The sequence below is a fragment of the Temnothorax nylanderi genome, unplaced genomic scaffold (genome assembly GCF_030848795.1).
Source record: "Temnothorax nylanderi isolate EJ_2023f unplaced genomic scaffold, tnyl_v1.0 TNYL_tig0036_pilon, whole genome shotgun sequence".
NCBI lineage: Eukaryota > Metazoa > Arthropoda > Insecta > Hymenoptera > Formicidae > Temnothorax > Temnothorax nylanderi.
The window spans coordinates 110,279-129,454 of record NW_027249098.1 but is presented as its reverse complement, the minus strand read 5'-3'; the positions used below and the strand labels follow the sequence as shown (position 1 = coordinate 129,454).

The 19,176-nt window shown below is 41.5% G+C and overlaps 1 protein-coding gene across 2 annotated transcripts in view; it reads right to left on the bottom strand.

Annotated features, from left to right (window-relative positions):
- The window catches only part of LOC139771134 (uncharacterized), a 45,986-nt gene extending 27,111 nt beyond the window's left edge, over positions 1-18,875 (bottom strand). For both annotated transcript variants that reach the window (XM_071703662.1, XM_071703663.1), the window contains exon 1: positions 17,658-18,875. In XM_071703662.1, the coding sequence (XP_071559763.1) occupies positions 17,658-18,153 (496 nt within the window). In that variant the 5' untranslated portion in view covers positions 18,154-18,875. The remainder of the gene's footprint in view (positions 1-17,657) is intronic.
- Between the last annotated feature and the right edge of the window lie 301 nt (positions 18,876-19,176).

The window sequence follows — 19,176 nt, the reverse complement described above, 5'->3', positions numbered from 1 at the left end:
GTAAAAAATGCCATATAAAATCAATAACGATATAAATGTTTTATCTACTTTAATTAATCCAGTTTAAATTCTTGTTTTTATTCTTAAATATATATCAAGATATCATCGGACAATTTTCATTGTGCGGCACGGAAATGAGATCGTATCGCGGTTGTGTTAAAGCACTTGGAAGATACGGCACGAGAGGTGTGAGGTGAGGTTCTGAGAAAATCGCGTTGATTAAAATGACTCACTTGATTAATGCCTCAAATTAACTTGGAGACGTCGCATTAAGGTGTTTTATTGAGGTGTTTTATTTTGCATAGATCGTGCTAATCTGCTGCGTTTATACGCGCAAATGTCCCCGTTTACATGCACGCCGATTCAGCCGCCTAGCGTCGTGCACGCAGTCCCGCGCCGTTCAATCACATCGACGTAAATCTAAGCGTAATCCATTTGGCGGTGGTTATAGGTATCCAGCTATCGATGATAATATATCGTCGCGTCGGTCGCGCGATAAGCGAGCTCCTTCGACAGTTCGGCATCGCGATCGATTATAAATAACGCTCTGCGAACGTTCCGCGCGAGAAAAGCCAGCTTTACAATTATATTACGTAGATTGTTTCCGATTTTAATGACGCAAGGGAAAAGTAATCGGCTGATAAAGCGACGTATTGCCGTCGACGGTGATTAATCGTTGCGCCACGACGCACGGGGCGACAGGAAGTCGAGCTCTCTTTTCAAGATACACGCGAATTTCTACAGGATGTGATTGTACGACGCGAAGATTGTGCGCTCGGCGCATGTAACTCGCCGGCGCAAAGGGTTCATTTTATTTTAACGACGGTCAACCGTTGTTAAAATAAATGCAATTTTAAAACAGATAAAACTTGCGCGAAAAAGAAAAATAATTAAAATTGAAATACATTAAATTGATTTCATTTGCCCAATAAAATAGAATAAAATTTTTTTCGACACCACTCGTATAGTGAAATCGTGATTTGCGCAACGTAAGCCGCATCGACGAAAATATCCCGACGTGATTTTTTAATAAATGTCCAGCTAATTTTTTCGTGGCTTTCCGATAAGGGTCTTCTCCGCGCGCGCAGTTGAGATCAGAGTTATTTATACCTAACGGGAATGCGAGACCCAGCATCTGCCATTTTAACAGGTCCCTTCTCCGCGTAATTCGCGGACACGTATTTACCACGTGCGCCTTCGCGCGAGCGCGTTTCCATGCGGTAAGAGCCGTCGTTGTACTCGGGGAAACCGTAATAAACTTCGTAATGGGCAGTTACGAAGTACCGACCTGGCTGGTATGTCAGGTGCCGGCTATCAATTTTGCACGTTGATGCCGCGCGCGCGAAGAATTAATTGTCCATTCGGCATAAGGCGAAATCCGGCGCGTCGGTATTATGGCCTCGCCACTTTTCCGGTTTTCTCTCCGCGAAAATCCGCAATTGATCGCCGTACACAACCCTACGTAAACCGTGCACGTTTCTCTTTCCTTATCGGAAAAAGAGCACGTTAAAAAGAAAACAGCAAAATTTCAACCTAGCTAATATAATACGATTGTGAGCTAAAAGCAGGGCGAAAACACCGCGCGAAATAAATACGTACAAGTGTAACTGACTGCCAGTATAACTGGATTTCATATAATTTGTTAAATATAATAAAAACGACTGAACAAATATCCCAATATCTCACGATTAATGGTATAACAGTTCTTTTCAATGTTACTTCGATTTTATACGAATGTATATTACGCGCGCGGCGAAGATAAATCGAAATATTCACATCGCGATTTTTAGATCTCTTGTTCAGGGTAAACGCTCACCGATACACAAACGAGGAAGTAACGCGGTAGTAAATAAAGTCTCTTGGTTTACCTTAAGTTACCGCAGGTTATAATTTCACGTACCGCCGCTTTCTTGGCCGGCATCACGCTAATAACGCTAAACTAAAGCAAGCCCCATCGTAAGTGGATAATTATCCTTTTTCCAGGCGCTACCGCGCGCTCATTACATCGCTCGCCGACCGTGTATGACCGTCGTGCCGTAATCGAGGACATTAGTCATATTGTATTTAATAACGTCTAAACCGCGGCCTGAGATCAGAGAAATGATCCTCGAAGCTTCGGTCGATGTTATTGATCAGCCGCAAAAATGATTGACGGTAATACGTGCCACGAATTATCCAGTTCGATATGTAAATTATCCTCACGTCCTCCGTTATTTCGCCCCGTATTTACACCACGCGCATTTTGCGGTAAACGCGGCCATTCGATCCCCGACTACCTTGTGCAAGAGAGAGAAAGGAAAAAAATTTAGCTTTACAAAGAAATAAACTCTAAAATCGAATGAGTGCGTCTTGCACTCTTGCATGCATACAGTTTTCCTAGTACAAATTGACATCGTAAGTTATTATAGTACTCTCTGTATAAATTACAATGCATAATGATCGCAATCTCCATTTTGTTCTACGTATTTCGCCTCGCGTCGACCAACCTTCCTGCCTTCTGCTCTGTATCTTAAATGAAATATATTTTATATATTTTATGAAGTATCGAAAGTACGCATTACGATTGATATCGTATACGACTCATACATTATGTAAAATTATCCCGCGATTACATCTCCAATTCGCTTCACATGGTTATATCGCGCGTTTATATTTCTTGCCTCTCTATGTGCATCTTTACAACACGCGTGATAAATTGTAGAAAATATTATACGTATACTGAACTTATATCTTCACGAACGTGGACGTATTTATTAAACCGTGCAATATGGAAAGTGTTTAGCGCCGATCCCTGGTTGTTAACCGTTAATACGGCATTAATTTATTGCGCCTGGGCAAATGTATAATTCCAAAATTTTTAAGAACGATCCGCAAAAGTCATCCGTGAAAGGTGAACTTTAATTCTTCTTAATATAGTAGATTTCAAAATATTTAATTAGTTTTTTTTTATTTGAATGTATTTTTGAAAAATGTTTATCGCGCAATTATGGAAAAGTGTAATATGTTTAAACTTTCTAAAATAATACTGGAAATAAATATCTCGATAACAGAGCTTCGAAGTAAAATTTTAAGAGTCAACACAAAATCTCTTGTCGCACAGAAAATTACTTGCCATGTATCATATATTATTTTGCTTCCTCATAGAGGAAGCTTTGTGATGGTGAAAAAAATTTTTTTTTTTGAGATTTTAATGGAAATAGGTTTAGAATGTTCCAAAATGTTTTATTTTATATTGTTATTATCTTAAATAATATCTTTCTCTTTTCTTAATGATACGTGCCTCTTTTTCTGACTTTCAAATATTCCTAATTTCTTTATTCCTGACACCCTAAAGAGTGTTTGTCTATTTAGACAAATGGACCGCTTTGGTAAAGGTTAAAAGCAATTTGATCCGATAAACCGGGCGACTTGTTTGCGCAATAGTAAACTCCTCGGCGGCCGCTACACATCGCGGAATATTAGGTACGAATTACCACTTGCAATAACAGTAATCTTCATTCGTCGGCCGGCTTTTAGCCGTAAAACGCCGCGGAGAGTCCCTTGCGGTCGCCGGGCTCTGTATTTACGTTGCGCTTCGAGCTCTCGCGGCTGCGAACCTTTCAATATAGAAGGATCTTCGTCGGCGGGGATTATCCGCACGCAACTCGTCGTTTCCACCGCAAGAGAGCCGATAACCACAAAGCAATAATTAATTACCGTCGGCACCGATACGCCGATTTATCGACGATTATTACCCGGCGAGAGGGGGCCCGCGTACACCTGCACGAGTCGAGCTACGCGCGCGTTTAACACTCCGCGAAGAAGTTATTTAACAGCCGCGAGATCGAGTACATAAATTCTGAAACGGCCGATCGATATCGCTTCATTAATACAGCTCGATGGGCGTAGCCGGAATTATGGTTACACCTGTGACGAAGAAACGTGAAGATGTTCGTACAATTCTTTGTTACGGGGATTATTCTTCAAAATTGCATAAAGCATCATTTAACCCTTTCGAGCACATTAAGTATTGCGCAGAGTTTCATTCTCTCTTTCTTAAATTTAATTCTCTATTTTCCTGAATCTTTGCCAAACGTCTTCATTTATAATATTAAAGATTACTCTCGTTAATGCGTTAATAAATTACAATATTATTAACGTTAATAAATTCTTGATCTCGTTCTCATAACTCCAGGTATCTTTATTTCTTCTCAACAGCGACGCGCTGCGATTGAAGGCGAATTGATTTGGAATATTGAGAATTAAGGGACTCTTTGATTTCGTTGCGTGCGTGCCCGAGCTCGACACTCGTCGTTTAGAAACAATAATCACCGACGACGACGACGACGTGCATCGCGAGACGCATTATTTCCCAGGAACATCGCGTGGGCTGAAATCGAGCGTGTTTCCTCGCTTAATTGCGGGGAGACAGAGGAGAGCGACAAGGGAAAGAGAGAGAATCGGCGTCCTCGGATATCCGTGATTAAGTTGCCAGCGAGGGCCGCCGCGTCTTGACGCGATAAGAGCCCGGCATCAGGCGATACCTGCTGCGTCACGTCGATCGCGGACGTACCGAGGGAACCCGCCGGTTTTTCGAGACACGTCGCCAGCACAAATAAGCGCCTGGCAGAAACCAGTGATTTTCACCGGTCGCGCACCGACGTTACGTAAGCGCAATTGGCGACATAGCGGTTCGATAAAAGGCGTAACCATCTCGATCCTTTGCATCAGACTGACAGTAGACGTTTACCATTGTATTCTCTGGTTTTACATTCGTGATAGATAAAAGAGAATTTAATTTTTTTTTTTTTTTTTTTTTTTTTAAGAGAGCAAACAATTGTATTGAGATGCTCGGTGTTTTAGAATTATTCGTCGCACAACAATTTCATCTTCTGGTCCATTCGAATCTAGGAATCGAGCTAGGAAAGTGCTCGATGCCGGAGCGTTACAATTGGCACATAATTGGGAAGACGTGTAGGTACACGAGCGACTCGCGGGATCTCGATGTGTGGTCCGCCATCCGCGTATTTTTATTCGACACGATCTACGGCCGTGTTAAACGACTGACGAAACGGATGACGAGCCGCGCGCCGTGGCGGCCGAGTATCTGTTTCCCGGCGGCCGCGCGCTTCTTGGCTCTTGGCGAATCTCGCGGCTTTACGGCACGCCGAGTGAGTTACGGTTGCGAGTGCGCACGCGGACGAAGCGGATCAAAGCGCTCGCGGGACAGATTGAAACGGGTCGTGAGCGCGGACGACGATCTACGAGGCTCGCTCTACGAGGGGACTGAACACCAACCTCGTTCCGTTTGATCCGATTGCGCGCGAACGAACTCGTTAGAATCACTAAGCATCGTCAAATTGATGTCTCCACTTCGAGTTTTGATAACGCAACGTGAATACTCGGCTACGCCGAGTGCAATCACTGATTTTGTATCAATTGAATGTATGAGAGATATCAAAGATTAAGATTTAAATTAAAATTTGATCTTTAATTTTTGCAAGATAGGAAAAACGATGCAAAGGAGACGCTTTTCGGACATTTATATTTCTTTAAGTAAAAAAAATATATATATAAAAAGATTTTCTTTCCCAAGATAAAGTTTCCACTCTAAGAAAATATATATAACTCGGTGCTCCAAGAGTTAACAATGTAATTTAACAGCAGAAACGATGGTGATATCATAAATACTTTCCAGCGGAAGTCGACGTCTGTTCGAGGAGACAAGTTTACGAGCGAGCGCAGCGTGCGCGAATGAATTATGATCGTCACCGAAAATCGAAAATATTCACGGCTGACGGGAACGCGCGTTCCGTATATTACGAGGCCGTGCAATATCGCGGCCGTTTCTTCGAATTGCATTTTAATTTAGCGCCGCCGATAACGGGTCCACCGCGCTAATAACACGGAGCGAGCCATCCCTCCGCCCTTCTCCCTTCGAGGTCTAAATATCTAATTAAGATAGCGGAAAGCGTATTAAAAACGCTCTGTCAAGCGTCGCCGGAATTACGCTGACTCATCGATCTGTCATTAATGAAAAGTAAATTAGCAATATAGGCCGGGCGTGCGTTGCGCGCGACCGCGCGAGGGGAAAGACTGTGTCGCGGAAGTCTACGTTTGCCGTGCAACGAGGTAAATTGAGTATTGACGCGCCGTATCTGATCGCGCGCGATAGGAGGAACGTCTTCGGATCGATCAATCAATCTGTCGACAGGTAATTAAAACCGGCACCTTGTTTGTTCGCGAAACGTAAATTAATCTGAGCGTGACGCGTTGCGTTTCTTTCTCCGTTTCGGCGAAGATGACGTACTTTTGCGTCGCGCCCAACATCCGCAAAAAATTGATTACGCCATTCGGGGCCATCGACGTCTCACTTCGCGTCAATGTTCGCGAAACAATTTTGCAGAAAGAGAACGGGACTTGAATAAATAATTACGATAGAAGATAAAAAAAAAGTATGCGAGTTTAAAATTAATGATACCATACAATAAATGTACAGGAAGATACTGAAGAAAATGCCTGATAGATGACTTTATATAAGTAGCTGTACTAATTAGAAAATAAATAAATTATTATACTAATATATTTAATCAATTAATGCGATACTGTCTCTTTCTCAGTCTTTCTCTTTCCTAAAGAACTGCAACTTTTTTAATTACAGAACACGCGTAGTAACACTGTAACACATTACAGAGCAGATGCACACACACGTTATATACTTCTAATAAGTATATACGGAAAAGATAAATAAAAGATAGATAAATATAAAGATATATTTGCTCTCTCTATGTAGATGATATTAAATCAATTTTAATCATGTGACTTTTGACAAACTTGTAAGTGTACGTAATTTATGATCGATAAAAAGATAAAAGTTTACATCTTGCGCGAATACACAGCTTGGCACGCAATACGCTTAAAAAAACTGTGATTTAAAAAAAATGCGAACGTAATAGCATTTTAATATCGTCTACTATTGAGATCAAGGCCAGTTCATTACATTAGTCGACGCAGTCGAATACGTTAATCATCAAGAGTAGTTCACGCCAACATTAAAACGTCATATTAAAAGTAATCCTTTTTATAGACATAAAATCCTATTCCCAGGAATTCAAAACCAGAAAATCTAGAGTAAAATCTTTCAAAATGGTCTATTTTTTTTTAATTCGCCACTCAAACTTCTGAAAACTTTTTTGATCCGTTTTCTTTATTCGACGTTCCTCGATTAAAAAATATTCGATTATAGCTATGAAATTTCTTCGTATGAGAATGACAATGGCTAAGAGATAACGCCCAAGTTGGTACAAACCGCCAACACGCGGAAACGCGAAAGGAAACACGATTGGCAAACCAAGGGAGCTAGCCCGCCGTGTCTCTCTCATATTACATACGTATCTCCTCGATATCACCGCGGAACGAGCGTCAGCGTGGCAGGAAGGCGCTAACAAATGTCGTTCGCGCCTCGTATTTCAAGCACTGTCATTTGTACGTTGCGCCGCGCTCTCGACAGAGGTAACGAAGTGACGATGACTTCGACGATTCCTTCCTTTTCTCTTCCTGCCCGCCTCTCGCTATTATGAAATTGAACCGGTCCTCTCCGCGGATTGTCTGCCGCAAGCGCCGCCGAGTCATTTAAACGAAATGCGCGCGGTTCGTGCATATTAAAGTGTATCACGCGTCAAATACGAATAATTAAGTGGTTCATGACGGTCGCATTGTACGATCCGACACTTAGATTAATCAAATCGTACCTGGAAAACTTTTAATTTATTCAAATTGAACGTTCTACATATTATCTGCTACAATCAACATTTCGAGAGTTTGCGTTACAAAAATGTATATCCATTTATATTTACAACTCCAATCTCTCCGTTATTCTTTTCTAATTATCATCTGCATTTTGCCGGTTACGGGAACGGGTGATCGATAGCCTAATCGTTGGTAAGATACCGTGGGCAGACGTGGAGAGAGAGGCGCTCTATGATTTCAAAGCGCACAAACCAATCGGTTTTACCCGAGTAAGAACGCAGCGTGTAATCGCGGCTGAACGAAGCATATCGTCATCGTTCGATGCTCGCTGCTGCTTTCTACGAACGGTTTCCATACCCTGGAAAATCGACCGATCGCCTGTCATTACCGGCAATTTGCAAAACTATCGGAACGGAGGAATGCGAATGTAATCTCGAGCTCCATCCACGCCTCTCTAATAACCGCGCTGTTACGTTGCGTTTCGCCTTTCGAAAACAACGTCGTCGCTCGTCCATCTCCACGCAAACGTTGTTGTAATGAGTGTAATATCAGCCGCGAACTCTTATCTAACGAACTAAATAATATCTGTGTGTGTACCGACGCGAATGAGGTAATAATACGATATGTATGTACATTTATCACGTATTCCCACAGTGTGACGACTTATTCCCGTAACATAACGTAACGCGATATTCCGTAAATTAAAATACAGTGATAAAAAGCAGTTGTCTGCGAAATCTTACAAAACGATTTGCAACTCTTGGCAGGATCACTGTGATCAGGTAAAATGTCATAATAGAACCTTGCGTGGCTGTCGATCGAAGATCATTTCACGATATTTCAACCGTATTTTCACCGCCTTGCTAAAGAATTTAATTCTGAAAATTACTGATTCACATTTCAGATATAGCCGAGAGATTTTCAAATAAAATCGAACACTTTCTGATAACTCGCAATAAAGAGAATCACGTCTAATGAAAGTATAAACCCAATTCTTGTATTGTCATGGTTGGCGTTTATCAACGAAAGGCGTTGATTCAAACACGACGATGTATCTCGGTTGCGATGAAGAGAAGCGGATCGCCGGGACCACCTCGGAGTGGAATCGTCGCACTCGCTCTGACCGAGAGAATCGTCTTCGAAGCCATCGCGTTCGATGCCCGCTCGTGTCAACGATCGTTTAAGTATCCGGCGTGAACCAGGTGGGTGAACCACGAAGTGGGACGACATGAATAAGGGACACAGACTAGATAAATGTTGACTGCACTTTCCGTTGCAGTCAACACTCTCGGCTCGTATGTATCAGTTATTGATAAAGTAAATAAAGAATCATATACTCGCTTATGACTCCAAATCATATGTATAATTGTATTATTTTAATTGTAACATGTAAAACTGTAACTGTTACATCATTATTTTTATGCCATTCTAAAGATCAGAAAATAATAGGATAAATAATTTCTAGTGAAAATAATCGCTCACTAATAATTTTTTAGTTGCATAAAATAATATATATTTTTCATAGTTACGCACGTGTAAGCTCTTATTATTCTTATATTTCTTAATCGTATATAGTTATTTATTAATATACCTTATTAACATGACGAAATTTACATATTATTCATTAACTGTGTTAACTTTCGACTCAAAACACGTGCACATCTTTGTTTCTTTTTTTTCACAAACATTTTATTTCAAAGACTCTTCACACGTCGCCCCACCACCACCTGTTTTTTACTCAAACCGACCGATCCGACCGGTCGGAATCGGCCGGTCGTAACTTTGCTCTCGGCCGAGTAGCTCTTCCCGCTTAACTAAGTCATTGGCTATTTATTATGGTTGACACTCCGACGAAACCCTATATGTCCCCGTGACGCTCTTTTATTTCGCCGAGCTCCGCGCGACCGGCTCGTGAAAACGAGCTACCGTTTATTCCCGCGTATCCCGGGGATACCTGGGGGCCGTTTGGGAATTAACGCGCTCCACGGACCCGCTTTGTTCGCGTCGTCCGCGAACCCGCTGAGTTTCAATCGAGAATTCGCGAGGCCCCGCACCTGCGCGTGCGTGAAGAAATAAAAGAACGGGGGGGGCTTAAGGGCCCGCGATTACTCAAAACGCAGGCCCTCAGGTCCCGCGAGCGTCGTTCGAAGTCCGTTCGAAATCGATTCGAAGAAACTCGGCGCCGGCGAACGCGCCGCTTTAATTCTATTAAAATTCTTCACAGTGCGTTCGCCACATTTATGCCGGCCAAACAAGGAGTTTTACAGTATCGTTGACGCTCCAAATAAAATACAACGTTGCGATTGACAATACTGGCACAAAATAATGGTTTCCAAAAAATATTGTGTTATTACCTTCATTTCTAGCGTTACACATTCATGATAAAGAATATTTTTAGATCTTCGTTATATCAGAAAGAGAGCGAAGTATAAAAAGAGAGACATAAATTATATTTATACCAAAGTGCTTGTTCTAATCAATTCTGTTCGCGATCGCGCGAGATAAGATATTTGAAGAAACTTCCTGCTTTTCCGCTTCTTACGACTTATCGGTTATCATGGCCTCCGCATTGCGACTTCCTCCAGGGGCGTGTGCAACTATAAATTCACTTCTGAATATACCACACGTTCTCTCAACAACGGGAAAAGTATGGCGACGGGCCCAGACCCGAATTCGACCGCGCGTCTCTTCTCTCGCGATATCTCTTGCACGCTCATCGACTTCGGACCAGTTCAGGCAAACTCAAACAAACTCCGGTGTTGAGATAACAATGTTAAGCGGTAAACGCGGGGCCGATAGCGCGCCGAGCTTAATCCCGTAGTTATGCCCGATGAATACCGGTTTCCCTGCGGTACGTAACACATCGGATTTAACACAAATGTTCGATAGTAAAAATAAATCTTGCCTAACGGCCGTCGATTCCATCGGTCGACGACACACGGTACTTTCCTCGTTTTAACATCTCATTTAAATTTCTCGCCCGCGAGAGAACGAGCGAGCGAGCGAAGGTGCAAGAAAACAAACGTCGCCAAACAACGGCATCAAGCAGCACGAGGACCATCGGATGGACAGATTTACATAAGGACACAGCTATGGCGCATAAGCGTATTTACCAAAGAAACGACCGATCTAACTCGCTATATTGTTTTTCAGAACTTATATTGGGAATTTCGATTGTTAAGGATCGAATCGTATTCTCGAGCGATTCAATAATTTATCCTAATAGCGCGATTGCTTGTCTATTCGATGTAACACAAAGATTCGAGCGTGAACCGTTACCTTGGACTTAGAATAGAAAAATAGAAAGCTTGTCTGAATCAATTATTAGGCTACGGAAGAAAGAGCGACAGCAGCGATCCATTTTCATGATAGAGAATTCAATAATCGATACTTTAAAGTATTTTATACTGTCAACAGATAAACTTTAATTCGTGCGTTTATTTTCACACAATAAAAATCATTTTTAGAGTTGCCTCATATTCTTTTAATGAAGAGAGAGATTCGAGCACAGTTTCTTTCTTTTCCCTTGTTGTTGAAAGTAAAACCTGTCTTTGATTTACGCGCCGAATATCGATCTGAATGAAAGAAGTTCAACGCGACGAAGTTTTACGACACGATGAAGTTCGCGGGATCGCAGATTTACTTCGCACACCCTCTCGGCGCGCCGAGAGTACACACGCCCGTACGCGTCTGCATTTGCGTGTGTCCGCTGCGAGAGGAGAGCCCGATTCATGCCGCCGTTTGCCGGAGTTTATTTGGGAATGGCGGCCCGTTTCCGTGGGTGAATTGCAGCGAGTCCGACCGTAAATTTCGCGCCGCGTAGGATCTTCGTGGGCGATTATTCGCCGCGGGCGTCCAAGATACGCGATGATGAAACCGAACACCATCGGGTCTCGTTCGGACGTCTGGCTGGGGCCTGGAGAGCGGCCACGGCCGTTTCCAGAATTCCGATGGGACACCTCACCTGGCCGAGCTGATACGCGGTGCACAACGGGTTTTTTTTCGGGCTTCGCCTCGCCCGGCCCCGCGTGTTCACCACTACGTATTTCACTACGCACCATCGAAATGTCAATTACGCCCTTCCGGTAGCCGGTGCCGTAAAACGAGATAAACATAAGATAATTTGTCAAATCTATTTAAAACATATCGGCCAAAAATTGACTGTAATATTTATCGAACAATTAAATTTTGTGAAGTAAATTGTCCTAAAAATACCTCCGTAATGTGGATATGTAAGATACGTTTGCATAATCATGTTCAAGAATAAACTGTGACGAAATATTGCGGTGACTGGAAGTGTAACTCTCACATCAAATTGTTATAAATTACGTTATAAATTTAGGCAAGCCCACTCGAAAATCAAATGTTAATATCTCCATAATAATCTCTCCATTAAGAACACAGTAACATATATTGTCCTAATGTTTACTATTATACGACAGTCACGGATTTTTATGGATATACTTTTATAGATATATGTGTAATATAAATATGTATGTCTTTCTCAATTCGTAGCCATGTACTCGTCACGCGAAGTGAATAAGATCGATTTTCAAAGATTGAGTATTGATAAAGCTAAATCTGAGCATTCCTAGTCATAACTCGGCTTTCATTGACGTACAACTAACGTTAAATAATTCATTAGTGCAGCGGCAATTTATGTGCAAGAATCGAGTAGTTTCGAATCTTGTTATTCGTCCGGCGTTTCGTTTAACGGACCAGCTCGATGTTCGACGCTGATCGATTAATCTAAAATTTGTGATTCTATAAGCAAAATTTGCGCTTGACATGCGAATAACATTCCCAATTAGGCGTGACACGTGTTTTTGAATAATGCAGCGTTTCTTATCTCGTCCGAGAGTAAATTCTGCCTAAGTTTCCATAGTCAATACCCCCGATGAAGTCTACTTCGATAGTGAATCACGTCGAATTGGCGGAATTATCCTTCACCTATCGCGATGTAAAACTAATAGACACGCGAGCGAATATAAATTGTTTGAAATAGAAATGTATAATAGGTACCTCGCCCACATATCTGAATCGATTATTTCGGCAAGATAACACGTGCTGAAAAGCAACAGAAAGAGAGAAACCTGCTTATTTGAAGGAATGTACACATTTTCACTCGTTTCTAGAAATGCGAAACAGATATCTTAATGACGATTTATGAAATTCTGCGTTATTATGTGGAGAAGTAAAAGCCATAGTGGTTTAAGTCAAATTTTTTTAAAATATTAGACTTACATCACTATGGCTTTTACCCTTCCATGTATAAACAAGATTTTGTTGAACAATGTGTCACGTCTTCAATAATGTATTTATTCGTTTTAATTCGTTTTAACCTACTACATAATAATCAATTCGATTGTTCTCGCTTAATCATATGCGCCTAGCATAATTGATTTCCATTGAAACAAATCACAATAGGTATCTCGGATACCATTGTCGCGCAAACGAGTTTCTAAAGCGACGAAATGCCGCGGCCAGCAGCCACGCGGCTCATCTCTCGCATAAAATATTCGCGGCTGATTATTTCGCGAGAACGAATTTCGACGATTTAGGCGATCGCATTGTTTACCATTCCATTCACGCCAGTGTGTTAAATAATTCATTAATGCCGATATAATTTACGGTCGTTATCTGAAACAGCAAAACATTGACGTCGAATTTGCTATAATCCAATTTCCATTATCAAATGCGTAGTCAGATATTTCATTAACGATTTTCGGAAAAAAACTTGGAAAATATTGACGCGCCTAACTTTAATTAAGTCAATCGCAGGAAAGGCCTAAGTATCGATTTATAAGATAATATTATTATAAATATATCTTTTTATACGCATCGAATAATTAAAAACATTAAATTCGGTTATTTATGTGTTATACAAAATATTATATCCTTTAAATAAAGTAGTTATATTATCATTATATCGATAGGTTGGGGAATTATTAAACTTAATATTATTCATGTTAACTGATTGCCAAGTAATTAATCAGATAAATTATATATCATAACATAATTCTGAAAACAGTAAAATGATGACAAATAATCACAAATCACATGAATTTGTCAAAGTTAAATTAGTAAGACTTTGTAACTCTCATAAGTTCAGTAGCAATAATTAATGTAATTAAATCGAAAGGCTCTTTTTGTTCCAAAGAACACAGCGAATTTTCTTGTTAAAAAATACGATTATTTTGCATTGTGAATAAATAGTCCAAGTTTATTTATAACAGAAGAAAGTACAATCAAATTATTGGTTACTTTTAAAAGAATGTTCACACGTATAAAATACGGCAAAATTATTAGAAATAATTATGCATTTACAGCATAATAATTTCTATTACACTTTTACTATAACGATAATAATTCCCTTATCATGTACAACAATTTTCATGCATATCAAGCGACTCTCTAGCAGCTATTTAGGTCGATTTACCTTCCATTTATGAAATATAGCTATCCAAATGTGCGCGACGGATTACGGAGTGACTTCACCGCGCGAATCCCCGCTCCGGACGCCTTTTTCGGTCGTTAAAAGAAACGAAAGTGACGGGCCATTATCCCGTTTCCCCACAAAAACGATCCGCTTTCGTCCCCAGCTACGAGCCGCGGCCCTCGCCGGTCATTTATCTCGATAATGACAGTTCGGAACAATTTCTATATTAGAGGGCCTCATTAGAGAGAGCGCCGCGCCAGCTTGTAATTTACCTCGTCGACATTTTTACGTCCGCAAATGCACGAATTAAAACGCGATGGCGAACGTGTTTCTGCACTCGTCGCGCCTTAGCACTCAGCTCTTTGCTTAATCGCGAATATCATTTTTAAAAAGAAAAGATTCTAATTGTTGGCAGGTGTCTTGAACAAAGACAAAGCGAAACGATTGTCGAAGCAGTTCTCTGCTACAGTAGATTTCGTATCATGAAAAAGGATTATCTCTCAAACCTCAATTATCATCACAAACGTTTATAAATTTTCTATTCGTAATATCTTAGCGAGATAGCGTGATAATTTAATAAAGTTAATTTTTTTGTGTATTAATAGTATCTCAAACAAGTAAAAGCTTAATCAAATTATACTCAAACGTATCATAATTGTTACATAATTATTTTATCATCAATATTCGCACTAATTATTACGCAGTAGCGCCTCAACGAGATATTATCGGTGCAATATTATTCGTGTTAAAATTTTTGCGATAACATTGAACGAGATAGAGACTATATACAGTTCACGTTGACAATTGTCGGTTCGCAGGTAATCATAGTCCAAGTTTCAACGTGCGTCATCGTCGCTTCCGGAATTAATACTTAAACGCGAGAAACGCCAAGCGGGAAATTTTCCGCGCAATTCACGCACCTCCGTCGAGGAGGTTGTCGCCGTATTTTATTTCCCGGCACCAAGACATGTCCCATTCGTTTCTCAAGAATTTTGCTGACTAAAAATCAACTATAAGCGTCTGAAAAATTCACTTTTGCATTGATACTTCGACGGTCCATTAAAAAAAAATTATAAGCGCCGCGCGCGCGCCGATAATTGAAAAATATTCACCTAAATTTAAAAAAAAGTTTAGAAATTGAGGGGGAAATATAAGACTTCTTTTATAGTTCAGGATAGATTATTTGCATTCCATAATGTAAAATAATTTATAATTTATGAATAATTTGACGTTATTCGTCAAATGTTATTCGAATTTTATATAATGTTAAAATATTTAAACTGAGAACGTAGTAGTTTTCATCGTACCCTACGTTTCACATATTTTGCAATCGTCGTCGCTCATCCGCACGTCGAGACGCTCCAAAAGGATCGGAATATGAGCAATACGCGCGATAAATGTTAATGGTCGAAAATTAATTGGCAAGTTTTTAACGGGGCAATAAAAATAATGAGCCATGACGGCGGACAGGTAGGCCGGGGGATACGACGCAAAAATCGCGCGATAGACTGGCCGCTCCATTTTCGTCGGGAATGGCCGTATTAAATGTTATGGATGGCCGTACCGAAAGGGGTGAGCGATTTTTCTTCGAGTTAATGCGCCACGGTAAGAGAGGTGCGCCGCGCGAAGAGAGTTATGACTCGCGCAATATCATACCAAAGCGACGTCGCGTCGATGCGTCCGCGAGAAGCGCGATAACAATAAACTTAATAGTGTAATGACACTGCTGGCAGTTAATGAGTGATGATTTCGAGGACCTCAAGTATCTCGCAAGGACTCGAGCGTTAGCGACAAGTGTATCGAACGAAATGACTTGTCACTTTAATAAAATAATATTTCAATCTAAATTCAATTCTAAACATTGTTGTAAAACATTGTAAAATGTTACGTTATCATGTTCCGTTAAATAAATAGATATATAAAATATTGTGGAACTAATTATAAAAGCAAAATAATGAATAATTATTACAGTAAAATATTGAAAATTAAGATACCTATTGATTTCGGCGAATTTGTGTTATTTGAGAAAATTTAACTTTTATTTTTGATGATGGCGCCCATATTTTATGAAGTATTTTCTAACAATAAAGTCAAAGTTGCGACATTAATTTCAGCGACACGAGGAGTAATCGTGCGTTGATATACCAACGTGAAATGTCAATTACGCGAGTGTAGACTGATGAGCTCTCGCGAGCCAAGAGAATGGCGTGAATTTATATCACGAAATTTTCGGAGAAATTAATGTGATCGAATTTAGACTTAATACCACTGAAATGTAACCTGCATAATTATACTTTAACACTTTGAACACTGACGGAATAAATCGCTGTCTTGCCACTGCATAAAAAGATTTTATTTTAATGGATATTATTGATCAAAATTAAATGTTAAAATAGCTTAACTAAAGTTCGTGCAAAATATGCAGATATGCAAAACCGATATCGTAAAATATGCAGATTTAATTGCACATTTGATTGCAAAAAATTATTCGTTGCTTAATATTAGAGATAATTCTGCATCATGCATTCTTTCCTATCCGCGTTAGTTATTTTTATTATGTGTAATTAAAAGAAGAAACGTCACTTATTGGAGTAATACGAAAGTCAACAATGAAATGTGAAGTATTCGGTGCGTGACATCTAATACACGATTCATAATTTATTTAAACAAAAGGAAAATATTTAATAATTCACGTAACAGTAACGATGCAACACACGATGCGTTGCATCGAGGCTTTCGAAGCCAATTAATTTTTATCGGCAAAACGCGCGTAATTAAGACGCTCGTAAAGTTTACACGGATATTACAAACTGTACGATCGATTGCGAAAGGATTTCATGAAAATTTCAGAAAGCAAATCTGCAGCAATATACAACAATAGCTCACGTTCATACGAAGAAACTGTGCTCATGCGATAATTTATAATAATTTTGATTCGAAATAAAAATAGATGTAAGTATAGTTGCTTATAAGTTTCACACAAACGAAAATCATATCGTACAGTTCTTCAAAAAATTAAATATATTTGTAATAAATTATTAGCGTATGTTCCCATGTTAATTTAATATAAACTTATCAATCAAAGATACATTGGAAAAACAGAATAAACATATTGGAGTTTCGAATGCTTCCGTACAAAAGCTATTAAAAAATGAGAGAGAGAAGAATTGATAATAACTTTTTTCCTGAAAAAGCAAATTTGGGAAAACTACCTGAAATATTTGCTTTTGGTATTGAAGCTCATAAACAAAACCAATAATGTTGTTTTAGGTACAAAATCATCGTTCCCCACATTTTTACACTTGACAATGCGTTTTTAACGGGACCGTTATAAATTTCCACCTTCGAATAATCCTCCGAATAATCTTATTTTGCTACCGGCATTACTTTCACCTTCTTTAGGTCACTTCCAAATTCGTTACACTCATTGTTAGAAAGGTCTACTCCGGAATCCCGTTTGAGTTTGACCATTGACTCCAAAAAGACTCACCGTGTTGATGCAACTTGCCTCCTCCGACGGCTTGCTGCTGTGAATGTTTATGATGATGTGGTTGTTGTTGTTGTTGTTGTTGCTGTTGCTGCTGTTGTTGTTGTTGTTGTTGCTGCTGTTGTTGCTGCTGCTGCTGACGTGAATCCCGTGCCATGATCGCAGCGATGCTGAAGTCGGTTGCGCATTGACGGTTCGAGTTACAGTTGTTGTTGAGATTATTCAGGAGGCTGCTGTTCGGCGACGGACTCGAGCTCTCGTCGCCGTCATCGCCGGCGCACCCGGACAGCCCGGTGGGTACCGCGGGGGCGGCGGTGCCCTCGCCCTGCATCTTTCTGCCCAGGTAGAGGTGATGTCGGGATTCCTCGTCGTCCTCCTCGCTGCCGGCACCTCCGGCACCACCGCCACCGCCGCCGCCACCGCCGCCACCGTCGCCGAACGAGGTCAGTGTCAGTCCGTTTCTCTTCCTACCGGTGAGGCCTCGCGACTCCAGCAACATCACCTCGCGCGCTGCTTCCTGGGCCACGTGGGGTCTATCGACAAACTAGTCGAGGCGCGTCTCGAGGCGGATTCGCTTGACGTCGCGACGTCGCTACGGGCCTCGCGCGTCACGACGATGCCAATGATCACGACGCTGATGATCGCTGTCCGGAAGACGGTGAGCGTTTCTATCCTCGATACGCGAACACCGCTGAAGCGGCATCAGCATCCTCTCCTCCGAACACGCAAATCAGCTTCGATTCCCCGCTGTCGACATGCGCGCGTATACGCGTGCGAGGAAGTGACAGCGCGCGTGTACGCACGTGCGCGTGGAGGAACAGAAACCTGCGAGCGGAATCGGGCACGGATTGGTCGGTCACGATCGCCGTGTTCGTTGCACGGCCAATGGAGTACGGGTAAACGTTGAAACTGATCAGGATCCTTATCGGAGCGGCGATAAGAATCAAAGCACACACTAAAACTACGTCAGACAGCTAACCGTGTCGTTTAGCGATTAGCGATAAGCGAATGTGATCCAGAGTAATCGACGCCGGCGAATGATGACTGAAGGAGCACTCCATCAATAGTGTGCGACTCGGGGAAAAGTTACGTCGTCACGGGGACACCAATCGCTTCTCTTATGCGCGTGCGAAAAAGCGGAGCCGCTTGATGTATCGTTTACACTCCAGGCCGCGCGAGCGAAACGTGGCGCGGACAGAGCAGGGAACGACAGACCGACCGGTTGCCCGACAGACTGACCCGCGCCACCGCCGGTCGCCTCTTCGTTTCGACCCCCATCCCCGCCAAACCCGATCGAGCTCGGTCGGACTGAGGCCGAAGGGACGGTAAAACATAAGCGGGAACGAGAGGAGAGAATACCCGGCGGGTGTCGATGGGCGGTTCCTTGGCACGCTCCTCCTCTACGATCAGCACCCAGCTCCGCCTGCAGGCTCTCCCCCACGAAACCAACCTCGAGGTTCGCCTAAACGTTATTACCGCGTCGTTCTTCCTCTCCTTTCTACTCGTCCCTTCTCTTTCTCTC